This window comes from Toxotes jaculatrix, chromosome 2 (assembly GCF_017976425.1).
Source record: "Toxotes jaculatrix isolate fToxJac2 chromosome 2, fToxJac2.pri, whole genome shotgun sequence".
Taxonomy (NCBI): domain Eukaryota; kingdom Metazoa; phylum Chordata; class Actinopteri; family Toxotidae; genus Toxotes; species Toxotes jaculatrix.
The window spans coordinates 20,452,105-20,469,112 of NC_054395.1; the positions used below are offsets into that span (position 1 = coordinate 20,452,105).

At 40.9% G+C, this 17,008-nt stretch overlaps 1 protein-coding gene across 1 annotated transcript in view; it reads left to right on the top strand.

Moving 5' to 3' along the window:
- The window catches only part of b4galt5 (UDP-Gal:betaGlcNAc beta 1,4- galactosyltransferase, polypeptide 5), a 30,983-nt gene extending 13,975 nt beyond the window's left edge, over positions 1 to 17,008 (top strand). Inside the window, exons 2-9 of the mRNA XM_041046690.1 lie at positions 8,351 to 8,470; positions 8,765 to 8,878; positions 9,469 to 9,596; positions 10,780 to 10,896; positions 11,017 to 11,204; positions 11,293 to 11,415; positions 11,807 to 11,908; positions 12,554 to 17,008. Coding sequence (XP_040902624.1) covers positions 8,351 to 8,470; positions 8,765 to 8,878; positions 9,469 to 9,596; positions 10,780 to 10,896; positions 11,017 to 11,204; positions 11,293 to 11,415; positions 11,807 to 11,908; positions 12,554 to 12,701 — 1,040 coding nt within the window. The 3' untranslated portion in view covers positions 12,702 to 17,008. The remainder of the gene's footprint in view (positions 1 to 8,350; positions 8,471 to 8,764; positions 8,879 to 9,468; positions 9,597 to 10,779; positions 10,897 to 11,016; positions 11,205 to 11,292; positions 11,416 to 11,806; positions 11,909 to 12,553) is intronic.

A 17,008-nucleotide genomic window follows, 5' to 3' on the forward strand; every position in this document is an offset into this window, starting at 1 on the left:
CTAATGTAGCAGCTGCAACAGTTCAATAGATGCTTATAAATAGTGGGAGTTTACTCTCGTCTACTGTGGCAGATGATGGTGTCTACATAGCATCTCAGCCAGAAAGATGTTCTGTTTCTTTTTTTTTTTTTTTTTGAATATTCATTATTCAGACTTGGTGCGACCACCCTTTGCCTTTAAAACAGCAACTACTCTCCTAGGTACACCTGCACACAGTTTTTCAAGGTATTTAGTCACGTAGGTTGTTCCAAATATCTTGAAAAACTTGCCACAGCTCCTCTGTGGATTTAGGCTGTCTCAGTGCCTTATGCCTCTTCATTTGATCCCAGACTGACTCCATGATGGAGAGATCAGGGCTCTGCGGGGGCCATACCATCTGTTGCAGGACTCCTTGTTCTTGTTTTTGCTGAAGATAGTTCTTTATGACCCCAGCTGTATGTTTAGGGACGTTGTCATCCTGCAGAATGAATCTCTCTCAAACACATACACATATATATACATAATCTGTCTCTCTCCTACTCTCCATCTCTCAGTTTCCCTCCCTCAGATCTGTTTTCCAGTATTTGCTTGCAGCAGAGTGAAAACAAGGGGTCCTGGCACCACTGTGTCGTTTATGTAATTCTCCTCGCAGCGTCTGGTCCCTGTGTTTCTTTGCCATGTAGTGGCTCGGCAGACACAATGACTCAAGGGAGTATCGCACATGCACATAAACAGGCAGATATGCTCAAACACACACACACGGGACAGCAGAGCAGATGGAGGGACCGAGTGACTAGTGCAAGACCAAAAATGAACTCAAACTAGACCTCATGCTGTCCCTGCTGGCATGTGTTAGTGTAGGCTATGTCTGAGTGTGATATGCTATTTGGGAGGTTTTTGGGGGTTTTTTTTATCTCCTACAATACATTTTCCATTACATGTAGTTTCCGATTACACTGCACTTCATGGAACATTATATCACCTCCCCTAAATTCATGTTATCAGCTCCATTACGTTTTCTATCTTTGGAAGTTAGGAGTGTCAGTGTCAGGGAGAAGTTCAACATTCTTTACAGTAACAAGTGCAACGCTTTGTCGGCTAAGATAGCAGCGCTGTGGTCTCTCTGACTGGGTGTTATTTATTAGTGTCATTGATTAACCAGGGCAGTTCAAAACAGCGTTAAAGCCTAGAGGTTCAGAAAGACGGAAATCTTTGTAAGGAGGTTCACACAGTAAAGAGATGTGAAAACAGTTTTTATATGTAGGCCCTCTTCCTTTTTTGAAGCGGAAGATACACAAGAATAAATAGATGAAGCAGAGTTAGGTAAAATGCTGCTGAGAAATGGTCACAACTGCCCTGAGGAAGGGAGTCAACTTTTACAGCAGTGTAATACATACTTAAATACATGTTCTTTATGTCTTTTTGACCTCTTTTGCCCTTGTTCCACATTTAAAAAATGTGGAACAGGGGCTTGGTGGATTTAACTAATGTAATATTTGAAGATCTTGTTTTAAAACATTTTGCAATACATTGAAAATTTTCCTGCTCTGTACAGAAATACATTTTTAATCTAATCTAATCTTTAATTTTCTTCCGCAAAAGTGTGGACATTTGGTTGCTATCACTTTGCAGTGGCACAGTGAACCTAAAGTACTACTAAGTGTTTTCATGTGCACAGAAGCAGCCTCCCATCACTGTTAGTCCTCCAGGCACATGCTGACCTTTGACAGTGGAAAGCTTGAAGAATGTGACCCTTGATTATGTAATCACTCTAGTATCTGAAATCACACCCTGGCTCACGGAGAAAATATAAAAAGTAGTGAGCACAGTGTTTCAGGGCAATATGGTGTTGATGTGTGTGTGTGAGTGTTTGTGGATGTACAGGGGTTTTTTTTGTTTTTTTTTCTTTGGCAAATTTTTAAAAAAATCAAAAACTGAAATCTCTCATTTACAAAAGGATCCAGACCCTTAATTCGGTACTTTCTAGAGACCCCTTTGACAGCAATTACTGCTTCTAGTTTTCCTGGTTAAGTCTATAAGCTTTGCACACCTGGATTTGGGCAGTTTATCCCATTCTTCCTAGCAGATCCTCTCAATCTCCGTCAGATGGGATTGAGATCTTCAGGTTTGCCACGGACGTTCTGTGAGATGTAAATCTGATCAGGACAATCAGGGAAAAACTCCAGTGGTGTCTTGATTGTATGCTTTGGGTCAATGTTGTGCTGAGAGGTGAACTGTCCTCCCCAGTCTCAGGGCGCTGGCACTCTGGAGAAGATTTTCTAAAATTGCAAAGCATTTTATTTTTCGCAGTTTAATCCATTTGAAAAGAATTCTACAACGCAATATAATGTGAAATTTGTGAAGCCTAGTATGTGTACACACTGGGTTTGTGAATGTTAAGCAAGCATTGTGGTGATGATCAGCAGCTTAAAGTATGTAGTACAAGTCATGTAGATGGAACTTCATACATTTCTAAGTGACGGCCCACCCGATGATGTTTTATGTCCACCCCTATTCCAAGTCACACACATTTGCTTGAAGTCACATAGATGATTTTCTTGTTTGTGTTCAGAAAAATACAAAAATAAAATAGATAAATCAAATAAAATAAAATGGTGTACATGGGTCATTTACTGTGCTACTGAAGACCCAATGTCTTCCTGGAGGGTGATTATAAAAATCCTTTTTTGTTCAGTTCCCACACAGGTAGATGTTTTAACCCCAGCAGAGGGCAGAGAAGGCAAATAAGAGCAAGATTTAGAAGATAGATGACAGCTGAACGAATTAATGAAACTGACCGCAAGACAGAAAGTAGGAAGCAGAGACGAAATGAGTGGAAGTGATTTGAATGCTGCCAGGAAGGGGGCAGTATGCCAGGGACTGTGTTGAGTGCTGACGTCATTTTTGTTGCAGTAAATGAGGAGTTCTCAGCCTGTCAAAGAGACATCTGCTCTGAGAATATTGTATTTTTGCCTTTTTTTCCTGTCATGGGCCCCTGCCCATTGAGCTCTTGGGATTTTTTTAGAATCACAGAATGCGCATGACGAGGATCCTGGTTAATGCAGTCATGATGGTTTTCCTGTCATTGTTTATTTTCAGGCAGTTTGGGTGTGGTGCGAAAGGGGCTCTGTGTGTTTTTGCACGCATGCCTGTGTGTGTGTGGGCAGTGCAGTTGTGGATTTTGAGGAAGACTCATGATCCACTTATGACTTTGTGTCATGTGATCACAAATGGAACTGGAATAATATTGTCCTCATCATCAGCTGCAACTGCTTAAAGAGGTGTTTCTGTAAGTTAACAGTCAGAAAACCGATTCGCAGAACAAAATGACATTTTTATTTGCTCGAATGGTCTCATTGTGGCTATTGTGCCCCGAACTTCCTTTGGCCAGTGTTCACCACAAACTGATCCATCATTCCTCTTTTCATTCCTTCCTGTGGTGAACTGAGGAGTAAGGCCAGGTCTTGACAGCTGATCTCATTCTTGAGTGTAATAACAAGCCAATCTGTAGTATGTGTGAGTGTGACCCTCCCATTAACTAATTGGGAGTATCACATGACAAATAGAGAGAAAGAGAGACTTTCCCATCTGGTGTAAAAACTGTAAGCTGTGCAGTCAGTTTATTAGGTACACCTAGCTATAACTAATTCAGTCTCATACAACACAACAAGTCCTGCAATAAATCCTACCTCCATGAAAGTTCTTAAGTTCAGTCTTTATTGAGATTAGAGAGGTATTGATTCAATTTCATGGTCATTTTGGAAGTTTGTGGTGTTGCTGAATTAATTAGCATTATACAGACAGGTTTTTCAATTATTTTGTCTACCCCATTTATCTCAGTGCAGGTAGTCTAACTAACAAAAAACCTATCTTGTGACAGTTGTGCAATTTACTGTGCTAGACAGAGCATATAGAGGAAAAGGGTGAAGAGGGTGTCAAGAATCGTAGCTAAATCCATGTCAAATACTAAGTGAACAAGGTACAAGAGGTATTAGAGTGATGGCAGCTTTTGCACAAGAGTTGATTTGTCCACTTTAAGAGTGGATAATCCATCTTTTTTCTTCTGATCTTTTAACTATTATCTTATTCTTATAAAATGAACTGGGTTGGTTCTTAAACAGCATTTATATAATTGTTACTGAGCATCCATTTACAGAGAGATCTCAGTGTAACCGTATATGACCTCCCCTGCTTCACAGAAAACATTCTATAGGACAACTGTTCAATCATGCCAAGTTGAAGCCCTTTGTTCCCTTGCACTGATGTATATATTTTTTAGAACCAGTGAGTTTATTCTTTTGCATGTATGTGTCTCTCAAGGTGTGCACAGACTGGCCTCTTGGGAAGGCAATACGAATTGCTGCTTACACAACATTAAGTTACCCATGACAACAGGAATGGATGAGGGCAGAGGGGGTTAGGAGCTAGCAAGATATGAAGAAAAGGGAGGGGTAAAGATAAATAAAGACCAAGATAGTTCGGTAAGACTGAACACAGGTAAGTGAGAAAGTGAGAAGTGAGAAATTCGACCTCTGATAGCATCAGAGAATGCAAGATGAGATAAATTAAGCACTTTGTTTGATGTAGTTCCCACTCCTCCTGTCAACTGGAAATATGTAAGGAGGATGTATCTCAAATGTTATCAAAACAATATTGGAAAATGGCACCTAATCAGCAATTCAAATATTTATAAATAACAGAGCTCAGCAGGTTTCCTGATTTAGTACAGCAGTGTAAAATAAAATTAAAAACCACACAGCTCAGATTACAGACAAGGTTAGCGAGCATTCATTGGTTCATGAAGGTGTTGCTTTACACAGATGAGATTAAAATGATGATATCAGGTTTTTTTTTTTTTTTTAATCTAAAACTGGTTACTGAGAAAGAAAGACATAATTTTTTACGTGTGGTAACACATGGCTTTGCCCATGGAGTGCATGTGTGTTTGTGTATTGAACAGGAGGCCACTCTGTGTGTGAGTATTGATCCATCATAGCCTCAGGGTTTCTCGGCATCACTTACAGAGAGTCAAAGGAGGTAAGAACACGCTTGTCGCTTCAGTTGAGATCCAGTAATCGTTCAAAAAGAACACACATATTTTATGTTTTAAGAAAGCCAGCTTGCATCCATTCAGAAATCTATAATCTTTAACCCCATCTCATTACAATCCTCAATAGATCAATACACTCAAATTACAGTGGTTGTTCCAGTTAATTGTGAGGGATTTAGTGCTAATGTTTTGAGTAATCGCCTGTTTACTTTCCAATAAGGTATTGCAGTGGCCTACTAAATCATGTATGGCCGGTTTACAGCATTACATAACTGATAGTGTCATTAATTCAGCTTTTAAACTCAGTTAATACACATTCAGCATTCACTGATGAACGATATATTTGCGCCCATAGTGGCCTACTTCCTGGTTGTCTTGATGTGTCACTGATATGCAGTGGCATTAAAAATGACCCTTTCTGAGAGTGACAGCTTTAAACCCTGAGAGCAATGATTCTGTGTACGTACGGTGTGAGTTCTTGTGTATTTGTGTGTGCGTGTGAATGCAGAAACCATTTCTGCTGGGGGGTAAAAACTGCCTTTCAGCTCTTATCAGGAGGTTTGCAGAACGGGACCGATCACCTCCCACTGCTGAGCTATCAATGTGGAGTTAATTGCCTTTTAGAGGCAAAGCGGGGTGGGGGGGTTGGGTCTCTGTGTGTTTCCTGTTTTTTTTTTCTTTTTGTTTTTTTAGCTTGTTTGTTCGATTAACCTCAGTTACCGTACAGTGCGGTGGAGGGTCTGTGCCGGGATTTGGCCTCATATGTCTGCAATCCATCATTCAGATTATTTACTTAAAAGATAGGAACAAACGGACTTGACAGAAAGTGATACAAACCACATTACACAGAGACAGCAGCACAGGGAGATGAAGGGGGAGATAAAGGGAAGGACAGATAAGTGGAAAGATGGAGAGATGTGGGGGGAGAGAGAGAGAGATAAAGGAGAGGTGGGCAGGGCTTGGCATGCGGACAGCGTGTTCTGTGAGAGCTATAGAGGACAAGGTCGTTCAAGGACTGTTGTCATGCTTCATGGGTTACAGTGGGGGTTTCTGATGGGTTGAGGAGCGGTGGGGTGGTCTTCATGCGTATCATGTAGTTGTGTATGAATTCAATGTCCCTTGCCAGTGAGACATCAGAATGCTCTGTGTGTACATGTTTGTTTGCCCCTTGCATATATGGCCACCACTAATGGCCTTATGTTGTAGCCTGCTGCGCTAGCTTCCTCTAAACTCCACTTCTCTCGTGTCTAATTGCATTTGTCACAGTTTGTAGCTTTGAATACCTCTGCACTAACCATGACTCCAGTCTAGAGAGAACCCGTTTGATGATAGAGGAACTGAGTGTCCACTGTTTTCTATACAGTAGATCAAGTGTTCACATTCTCCAGCTATGTCCTTGAAGACTTTAGCCAGTATTTCCACCCAGCGTGACCCTTGAAACCTAAAGTTCCACCCAACATAACCCAACAGCTGACAGTTTCAAAAGAGCCGCAAACATGTTTCAAGGAAGAGATTTCAGTTTGCTTTGCTCTGCAGACGTTCAAGCAGTTCAGTGTCGTACTATACTCACATGTTCAGTACATATGTACCCTGTTCCTTGTAGGGATATGCATAGATAATATCTCTATAAATTTGGCAGGCATGAGGAAGAGATACCAATATGTCAAAATATGTTGGTGCCTGCAGGACTGGATCACACTTCAGAAGCCTGTTAGCATTTTCCCATCATATGGCGCCTCAGAAAAGCATCAATGTGTGTGTGTGGATTAGTGCAGACGTATGTAGGCTTGTGTGTTGATCTACTTCTGCATGTGTTACAGTGAGAGTGAACAGTGTCTATGCTGTGTTCTTGTTTTCCTTTTTATTATTATTATCCTTTGTAGATTTGCTCCAGCTGCATTGTAATATTTGCAAAGGTAAGATGAGAATATTGATTTCAGTTACCGCTTAGCCACTAGTCTCTAGGCCTGCAAGCCAGGCAGATTGTATAAAACAAGATGAATGTGATGGAAACTGCAACACAATTACTAATGACAAATCACATCCTGTGGATTTCTAGCTCAGCAGTGTAACCACACGCACAGCAACACATACACAGACACATGCCTGCATGCGTTTGCCGAAGGGTGTGGATCAAATTGGCATTTCTGTAAGATAAATGTTGATTGGATTAATGGCCAGAGATTGTGCAGTTGGATACAGATTCACTGACGCAGTCATCCAGAGTTTGGCAGCATTGTCCTGGTGTGCTACCCAAGTAAAGAAACAGTCAGTGTTCCTGTCAATGACCCTGGAAGTTATTCCAGGAGTTGTGGACACATGTTTTTTTCCCTGTGTTGGTTTTTTGGCATCAGAAACTTGTATGAGTCACACTTTTCTTTGTAAATCAGCAACGGCTATTTTCTATATGTACATAACCTCATTCAAGCACATAGTATGCTTGAGGTGCTCTAGGTAATTCAAGTGACACACAGTTAGACCACATCCCCTCTTTTTTCCACTGCAAAGCTCTTGTTTAGCGGAATGAACTTTGTTGAGGTGTTATTTAGGTCAAACCTCACTGAGCGGAACTAAGACAATGGTTCTCTGGTGAAGTTCCCACTAGTAACTGTCACGTAAATCCACTGAACAGTTGTAATAAGAGATTTCTATATGATGTGAGGATGTGGTCAGAACGTGTGCTCAATTGAATGCTGATGTTTGCTGGTCATTGTTTAAATTGTACAACATGGCACACTCTGCAAATGGCATCATGACTGAAAATGGTACAGAATAATTAGGCAAACCATGGCAGAACTCATGCACAGAAGAAAGGAACGAACCATTCATTTCAAAATCATTATCTCAGTCTCTTTCTCCTTCTTTAATAAGTTTGAGTTGTGTCTTCCTCCTCCCACCTCCCCCATCCTCATAGATTAACATTCCAGTTGTTGGATTCTTTGCAATGAATGACTGTTGATGTGTGGTTGGGAAATCCCCCGCATTAAGTCACCAAAGCAGATAATCAGTTAGGGCCAGATCAGGTTTAGAGTGTGTCCCTACACCAGAATTACTACAAATTGAACTGCCTTGAAAATGGGAATTGTTTCTCAACAATGGAGGAGGAATGGAAGGAGGAAGATGTTGGTCATGTATTAAAGAACTCTGACAATATGGAGAAGCCCCAGTTGGGGTTAACTGTTTTAACTTTATTGTGTTAAGGTGTTGTTCCTCCCTACTATTATCTCACTTCAGTCTGCTGGGTAGAAACACTTGTGACTTTTACAGTGGGAGCAAGAATAAAATGACTCAACTTTCCGTCTTTCTTCCCTCTGTCCACAGTGAATGAATATGTGTTCATGGTCCAAGCCAGAGGGATCCAGATCAGAGAGAACGTGAAGAACATTGGGGCTCAGGTTCTTGAGCAGGTGGTGAGAGGGGCTTACAGCGTCAATGGCACAGGTAAAAACATACATACTGATACACCAAGGTGTATTAGGAATGCTTACTGTAGCTCATATGCTGCCCTTTATGCACTTGCGTGGGCACAAATGGAGTTTCCCCTGTGGTTAAGTTAAAAAAAGCCATGTGACTCATTCGTGTATAGGTATGATAGATATGGTATGTATTGATAACGGTGAAAGACTAAAAAGCATTGGATTAAAGTAGTAGAGCACACAGAGGTATGCTGTTAAAGCCTAGATTAAGCTGCTATCAGTGGTGATGTTGATACTTTTTATATGTGACTCATTCCAGATTATTCCTACGACTTCAACTTGAGTGAGAGTGATGCTCCTCCCACCACATACCTCCCTGAGGACTTCACCTACCTCCCCTCCCAGGTTTGCCCTGAGAGGCTGCCCTCCATGAGTGAGTACACTGTTAAAGGTTTGATTTAAAGCTTAGTTTTTGCTTTGATCTTGGCTCATGATTCTCTAATAAGGCACCAGATGAGAAAATGTTTCTCAGTCTAATTGCTTGACCTTTAATCACTTTAAACAGTTGTTCTTCTGTTTTTTCTTGGCCCAGTAAAATGTTATCTTAAGTGAATATTCATTGCCCCTCTGTACATATTTGTTCTAGTAATGAGTGTTGAAATGGTTCAGAGCTTGTGATTCATTTCAGCTTTGATTGATGATGCATGCAGAGATGTTGTAATGGCACAGAATAGCTTTGCCCAGCAATTTATATCGCAGATTACTCAACTGTTACAGTCTTTGACAGGTGTTGTTCTTTTTTTCCCTTCCTCCCTCCTTCTCCATACCTCTTTTTATTTTCATTAACATTTCTCTTATCTTTTGATCTTTTTTCCATCCTTTTTCTCTTTACTATTTCAAACATTCACATGCATGTCATTGCTCTCTCTTTCTTCCTCACTGTCATGGCCTTTTCTGTCTCGTACAATCTGTATTTTCTGCCCCCCCCCCCCCCCCCCCCCCCCCCCAAACACACACACACAGAGGGCAGGTTGGATGTCAACATGAGTGAGGTAACCCTGGAGGGGGTGGAGAGATCCTTGCTGGAGGGAGAGCCTAGCATGGCCGCAGGAGGCTACTGGAAGCCCAAAGACTGTTTACCTCGCTGGAAGGTAAGTGTGGATGTGCCATTGTGCCAAAGCATTGTTCACTGAAAAGCAATGTTGCATATATAGATGGGTGGATGCAGAAATATAACAAATGCAGATGCTCAAATGCATAGAGGAATTTGCAATGAATAGTGTTCACCCCTCTGGTAGAGGTCTGAGACGTGTAACATGTATGGAAGGAACACTGAATCTGTCACTACGTCTGTCCTGTCACTCATCTGTATGTTACCTGCTGCCTATCCATTCTCTTTATTTCTGTATTATTTGCTACTGTTTGGCAGTATTGACTGTGGTTAAACCCAAAACAGCACTTGGTGGCATTTAGCTTGTGTTGCTCAAAGTGACAAATAATTACAGCAAATTGCACTCAGTTACAGCAGATATCTTCCATCAACAAATTCCGTTGAATCTGCCTAGATAAATGCACAGTTCGTAAGAGAATATAGTGTTGCTTGTGTTTGAGTGTCTTTCCAGTGTAGAGACAAATCTGTGTCTGATTTTGAAAGTTCACAAAATTCTCAGTCCAGTGATGAAGTGGCTGCATGTCTGACACATGTCCCTTGTCCCATTTACAGTATGTTTCACATACTTGCCTTTGTCTGCTTAATTTACACACAGCCCTGGGGGGGCTGTGTATGTTCTGACAAGTACCTCTTATTTCCATCTCTTTCATTAGCCAGCAATCTCTCTCTCATCTACCACAGTAGTCCTCTCGTTGTTTTAGATTCCCCAAGCTTTTTGTTTCTTCAGTGACAGTTTACTTTTCATTGAGCTTCAAAGGAAACTTAAAAACAGAATCTGTCACAGCGACCACTCTGTGAAAAAAAAAATACCCTTCACAGACATTTAGCACATCTGTACTTCTGCGATTGATGCACATAAGATCACATTATAGAAAAGAGATATCAAGAACCTGTCTTCAAATACTCTTTTGTCACATGTTTTCATGGTAATTAATGGTTTTTGGTGCTGTCTTCACCCAAACTTTCCCATTTACCCGCTGCTGAGAGATCATGACACTCAGGAACACTTTGTACAAATAGTACAGTTTACTTAGTTGCACAGATCAAACTGCTCTGTGACTCCGGTGTGGCCTGTAGACAGGGTGTACATCTGCATTTGTTTGCACATACATGTCATTTCAGTATATTTATAAATTGTATTCTATCCCTTTTTGTGTCTCCAGGTGGCAATCCTAGTCCCATTCAGGAACCGACATGAACACTTGCCGATCCTCTTGAGACACCTAGTGCCAGTGTTGCAGAAACAGAGACTCCAGTTTGCCTTTTATGTCATAGAGCAGGTATGTGCACATGTATTTACAGTCATTTGTAGAGATAAACGGATTCACCTGTGTGAATCCAAACACTTGTAGGGAGTCAGTGGAATTGCAATGATATGAAAGGATTTTTTGTTTCTTTAGGGGGGCACAGAGCCATTTAACCGAGCCATGTTGTTCAACGTGGGCTACAAGGAGGCTATGAAGGACCTGGACTGGGACTGTCTGATCTTCCACGATGTGGACCACCTCATGGAGAATGACAGGAACTACTACGGCTGCACAGACATGCCCCGACACTTTGCGGTCAAGCTGGACAAGTACTCCTACATGTGAGTCTTGATTCTGTCTCCATGGTTATGTACAGTGGATGTATTCCTTACTTAATGTGTACTTAATATACGTAATTGTCCCTCCAAGGCTTCCATATAATGAGTTCTTCGGTGGTGTCAGTGGCCTGACGGTGAAGCAGTTCAAGAAGATTAATGGATTTCCTAATGCGTTCTGGGGCTGGGGCGGAGAGGACGATGACCTCTGGAACAGGTGAGGGGAGCTTTTGTATCAGTTTGTGTTTTTCTTTTCCTCCACTTTGCTTTTGCCACACAGCAATGTTGTCCTTCCCCCCACCCACGCAGTTCACAGGCAGCTGTACACACTCCGGCCTCTCAATATACACCACCTGTTCTTACTGATTGACTTGTGTATATATGTGTCTCTCCGTAATGACTCCTTTTGTGTGCAGTTACTGTGACACTCTTTGTCTGGTGCTTTTATGTCTATATCACATGATATGACAGCATGGTTATCAGAGCCATAATTATGATGCTTTCTAAGAAAATATGACAATGAAAGTTGTCACTGGATAGCTTACTTCACCTGACTGTGTACATAATGGAATAATGAGCATTATTAATGAGCAAATATGTTTGTTTAGGGTGCGGTTTGCCAATTTCACAGTAAGTAGACCACATGGAGAGCATGGACGCTACATGTCAATTCCACATCACCATCGTGGGGAAGTCCAGTTCCTGGGAAGGTTAGTGTCTATGTATGCACAGTTCATTCAAACAAACACGCACACACACACCCTTTGGTTAAAAGTGGAAGCTGATAATTGGAATGAGGCTTAGGCTCATGTGATGTAAGCCCAGTCACATGAAAAGCGAGAGCAGTGACTTTGAGAGAATTTCCTCTCTTAAAGACTTTGCATGTGATATGCTTGTATGCTTCAGGACTGAATTCCAATCATGCTCCCTCTGCTCAAATTCTGAGTTACTTAAAACAGCCCAAAGAATAAATGCTTCTTTATTTTGAGGAGTAGATACTAAAAATCATTTCTACGAATTTAATTTGCTTTCTTTGGAATGGCCATGTTTTATTCAGTGTAGTCATGTTCACAATGAGGAAGTAATCTGCTGATGAGTCACATCCTTGGAAATAAAGGCAAAAGTGTCACTCTCGGTTTGAATCACAATGATTCTCAACGTTGGCCAATTTCATCATCTGTTAACACTGTGTGGGATGATGAAACTTGTTCCTCTGCATATGATCTCATTGTTTGTTCATGCTCTGGTGCCTCTCAATCTAACTTGTCTAACTTGAATTTTAAACTTGTATTTAACTGGGTGAAAAGCTCTTCCCTTCTCTTCCCCATTCATTGACTGCTTGTTGCTTCCTGCAGGTATAGTCTACTACGCCACTCAAAGGAAAGACAGAAAGTGGATGGCCTCAACAACCTAAACTACTCCCCCATAGTGTCCAGGAGGCCTCTCTACACCAACATCACAGTCAGCTTGAGCAGAAAGCTTGTACCCATAGCTGACTACTGATGTAGGCACAGCTGGACTGCAAACCACCTGGGAATCAAAGTCCTCTGGGACATCAGCCATATCTCACCAGTTGCAGCACTGCTTCGGACTTTTTATTTGATTGATTCTTTGCTTTGTTTCTTTTGTTTGTATGCAAAAAAAAAAAAAGAAGACTCAAATAAGTATGTTGGATAAATCATATAAGAAAAATAGGGATAAATGCTGCACTTGTTTGTGCTACAGTCCATCACTCCTCTCATCTGGGCTTATCTAGTCTTCAGTCTCCACATGCCTTTTGCACCATTTTGGCCTTCAGCATCCATTCATTCATTCTCTTATTCAATCATTGATAAGTTCAACCTTACACTGTTGTGCTCGTTGATTAAAATAGGCCATGATACACATGCGCATTCAAGTGCACGCACACGCCATACATGCACGCAACACAACAGTTTGGCTTACATGTGCTGACATGGTCCCTGAGGCTTTGAATTTTTGTTTTCTTGCTCTTGCACTTCTTATATTCACCAATGCAGTAAACCTGTGAAAACATTTGCATGCACACACACACACACACACAGACACACACACACACAACCACACAGCAACTTTAACCGAGTGAATTCTTGCAGCTGGTTCTGCAGAAGGTATGCCAAATCTTCAAAGTGAAGAGAGCAAGAGATAATGATCTAAAGAGTGAGTGTTTTCAGTCATATATACTGTATGTAAAATAGTTTATCCTAAGTTTGGAGAATATAAATACTTTAATCATCTCTTACCAACTATATTTTGTCCTGTGAACATACCATTTAAATACTGTGATGTTTGTGTTTGCATAGTTGCATTGGATGTTCTGGCTGCCTGCAAGTGGCTGTATGTAGGAGAGCAATGCTCATCCTGTTAGCAATAAGCTGTAATATCAGACAGCAGAACTTAGACCTGACTTCCTCACTATACAGATGCAATAGCACGGGTGCTAGCATACCCTTATTGGACTACAGAGAAGGAGTGACTGCGTATGCAAACCTCACATTCAGCACACCTTTGCCTAAGCAAACATGCCACCCTTTTCATAGCCTGTGTGTGTCTGTGTGCGTGTCTGTGTGTAAATAAGTTAGGGGGAGCTATGCAAATGGCCTGTGTGTATTCTGTTGTCAGTGTGAGGTTTTCAGAGTGACCTCCAGGAGATTTCACCCCTGAAACTGTGACAGACTTGACTTTAGACCTCACTTTGCGTGCGGTGTGTAAGTCCAGGCCAGGGAGAGATAAAAAGTTGCCGTTTTATTTTTAGATCCCATATCCTCGATGTTTACTCACCTTCATTTTTACAGAAGAGAATTGGAGGTAGAAAATACTTGATTGCTGTCACTGTCACTCGTGTTTACAGAAGCTTTTGCTTTGTTATTTTCAGATTGTCTAGTGTTTGTAATACTGTTAGCCAGCCCTCCTTCACTGTGGGTGCTGTGAAATCTCTTCAACAACGTATCTATGGCTGCCTTTATTTTTTTAACTGACATTTCTTTATCTAGACTCGGATAGGGAAAAGCAGATCTCAGTGCTTATCTATGACGTCCGGTTATAAACCACTGATTAGCTCTGTTAGCTTGTAGGCAGGTTTTGGCCAGGGAGTTTGTTTGTATACAGTAGTTGGTCTCAGTAGAGTTTTTGTTGGATGGCATGAAGCCTATCTTTGCATTGACACAGACAAAAGAGTTGCTAAAAATGTCCCTCCCTAAATTGTGTGTTTGACAGTGTTGATTTTGAGTAAAATATCCCAATACTGTAAACAAAGTTCCTTCAAAAAAAAAAAAAAAAAAAAGAGAAACAAAACACATACAGACGCTCTCTCCTCACTGGCTGTCCTCTAGTCATGCAGCTACTTCATTTCACACAAATCGCCTTGTATGCATTTCTTATGGGGAAAATATGGGTGGTTGACAAACTGTTGTGTTCCCACAATGAAAAGAGGCTGGACCTCATTTTTATTTATTTGATCTTTTATTGATTGTTTTCTGGAATTGTTCAGTTTTTATTTTTCTTGCAGTTGATGTGATGATTTAGTAGGTGACATGACAGGCTGTGTTAGACGCACTGAAACTTGTAGTTATGTGTATTTGTGTGGGATTGTGAGGTTCAGGTCTGTGTAAACAAGGAGCTGTTCCATGTCATTCAGACGGGGATTTCCTCTTCATAAATTACAGGAATAGCTCGTTTTGATGAAATGGAATGGGCCCCGTAGCCTGGTGTGTATTAGTCTGCTGAACAGACACGTTGGAGGAGGCCATTTTGTGTGACAACCACAGGAAGAGCAAGACATCTAATCAGAAAATGCTAGTGGTCGCTGTCCTTCACTGAGCACCTCCTTTATTCTAATTGATAATCAATGGTGCTGACCTTCCAGAGCTCCTTTTTGAGGGAGTCTCTTTTTACGTGCTTACTGGAATCAACATCATAAAAGTATCGACAGACAAAACATCCTTCCAACTTTTATGGCTCTCTCAATTCATTCCAACCTGCATCTAAGTGGCGCAGATGTTCTGTGTTTTTACATCCATACGTTTGTTAACCTGATGCCTTTTCATCCTGCCAGGTAAAGTTAATATGTGTATTTGTTCTTCTGGCTCATAGCCACAAGCAGAAGCACGTGTTTACCTCCTAGCCAGTCATTCAGGAGGTGCCCAGTGGAAGTCATGGACAGTAGCAGAGTTTGTGTTAAGTTTTCCATGTGTGTTTGAGTGAAATGGCTAAACCTTTCAGAGGTCCAACTGTCCTCCATCTAGATTTTGAGGTTTTTGTTTTTCATTTAGTTTTCCAGCACTGAAAAGAACATGATTCATAGTGACCTGGTTGTGAAGAACTCACAGGTTCTTTTCTAGTTCTTGACACTTACATGATACACTGTATATTACCTTTTTTCCCATTGCTTTAAATTAATAGCTAGATGGACATATAGCAAAAGCCAAATGGTTTTAGTTTGAGTGTTCAGGCGAAGATTCGGACCCTGAGGGACCTCTCAATATAAGGAGGCCCTCTGGATGACTTAGATATTCTTAGAGTCAGTATTAGGCTCTGTACTCCACAATGTAGAATGAGCAGCTTCATCGCACCATATTAAAAAAATGGGTTTTCTATGACTGCTAGACAGCTTTGTTTACTAGATGACTTAGTAACAGGAGCAAATCAGTCTCTTGCTTTTATCTAAAACCAGAAATGTTGTTTTCAGTTGGTGATAAGAGCAGTCCTGGCTTGTCTTGTTCCTGTTACGTATATCCTATATATGGTCTCAGTGCCAGACCAAGACCAAGCCTGCTGCTCACTAAAGAGGCTTCATTGTACCATAATCTCACTTGCTCTGATCCACTCTGTGCCAGTTTAAATGAAGGGACCATTTTTTGGGCATCTGACAAGACTGGCAGCCTTAAAGCTTCTTAATTTATTGCAGTGTTTTATCACTCGAGTTTTTTTTTTCTTTTCTTTTTTTATAAGCAAAAATATTTAAATTGAAAAAAGTGCATATCAACATAATGATCATTGTAAATATTGTTGTGTGTAGTGTTTTAGAAATTCGATAAGGTCTTAAATCACTACAGATGCTAGCATAAAGAACAAGGTTTTGGAGGGGTTTGGCTGGGGGGGGGTTTATCTGGTGCCATTTTAAGTGCTAGAGAAGCTTACACAGCGACATCAATGTTTTTACATCACTGCTTCCCAGCACAGCCTTTTTTTTAATTAAAAATATCCTTATCCCATAAATTTTAGATTCCTCTCACAATCTCAGAGGTGTTCTGCACTCCAGAGGCCTCCCTGTACTTAATATGCTGTCGCAGTAGGAGAGACACATATCATGGCAGACATAGGCATCAGTCTGCAGATGAAGTTCGGCGTCCTTGTTTCTGCGTGTGATGTCTCTTTAATTGTGACAGCAGTTGGGGTAAGGTGTAGGTCAGAGGAAAGCACTGCAGGATAGCAACGTGTCAGCCAAAAACACCATATGCTTACAATGCAATGAAACAGAGGCACCCAAACCAGCGACACAATCTACTCCAAAATCTACACATATTCATTTTTTTGTATGAAAGTTAACTACTTTAAAAAAAAAAAGGATGCAGATTGCTAAATTTAAATCTATCTTCTCTGATTGTAAGGAGAAAAATTCTCCTTGAATTGAAGCCATTTGAAGCCACTTGTCAAAACTTGATGTCAGCCTTACGTGGATCTGTTTGTGTATCGGCATATTATCTTTTGATTATTGAAATTTGTATGATGGAGATTTTCTTTTATACCATCATTGTTATTGTCAAAGTACACCAATAAAACTTGTAAACATA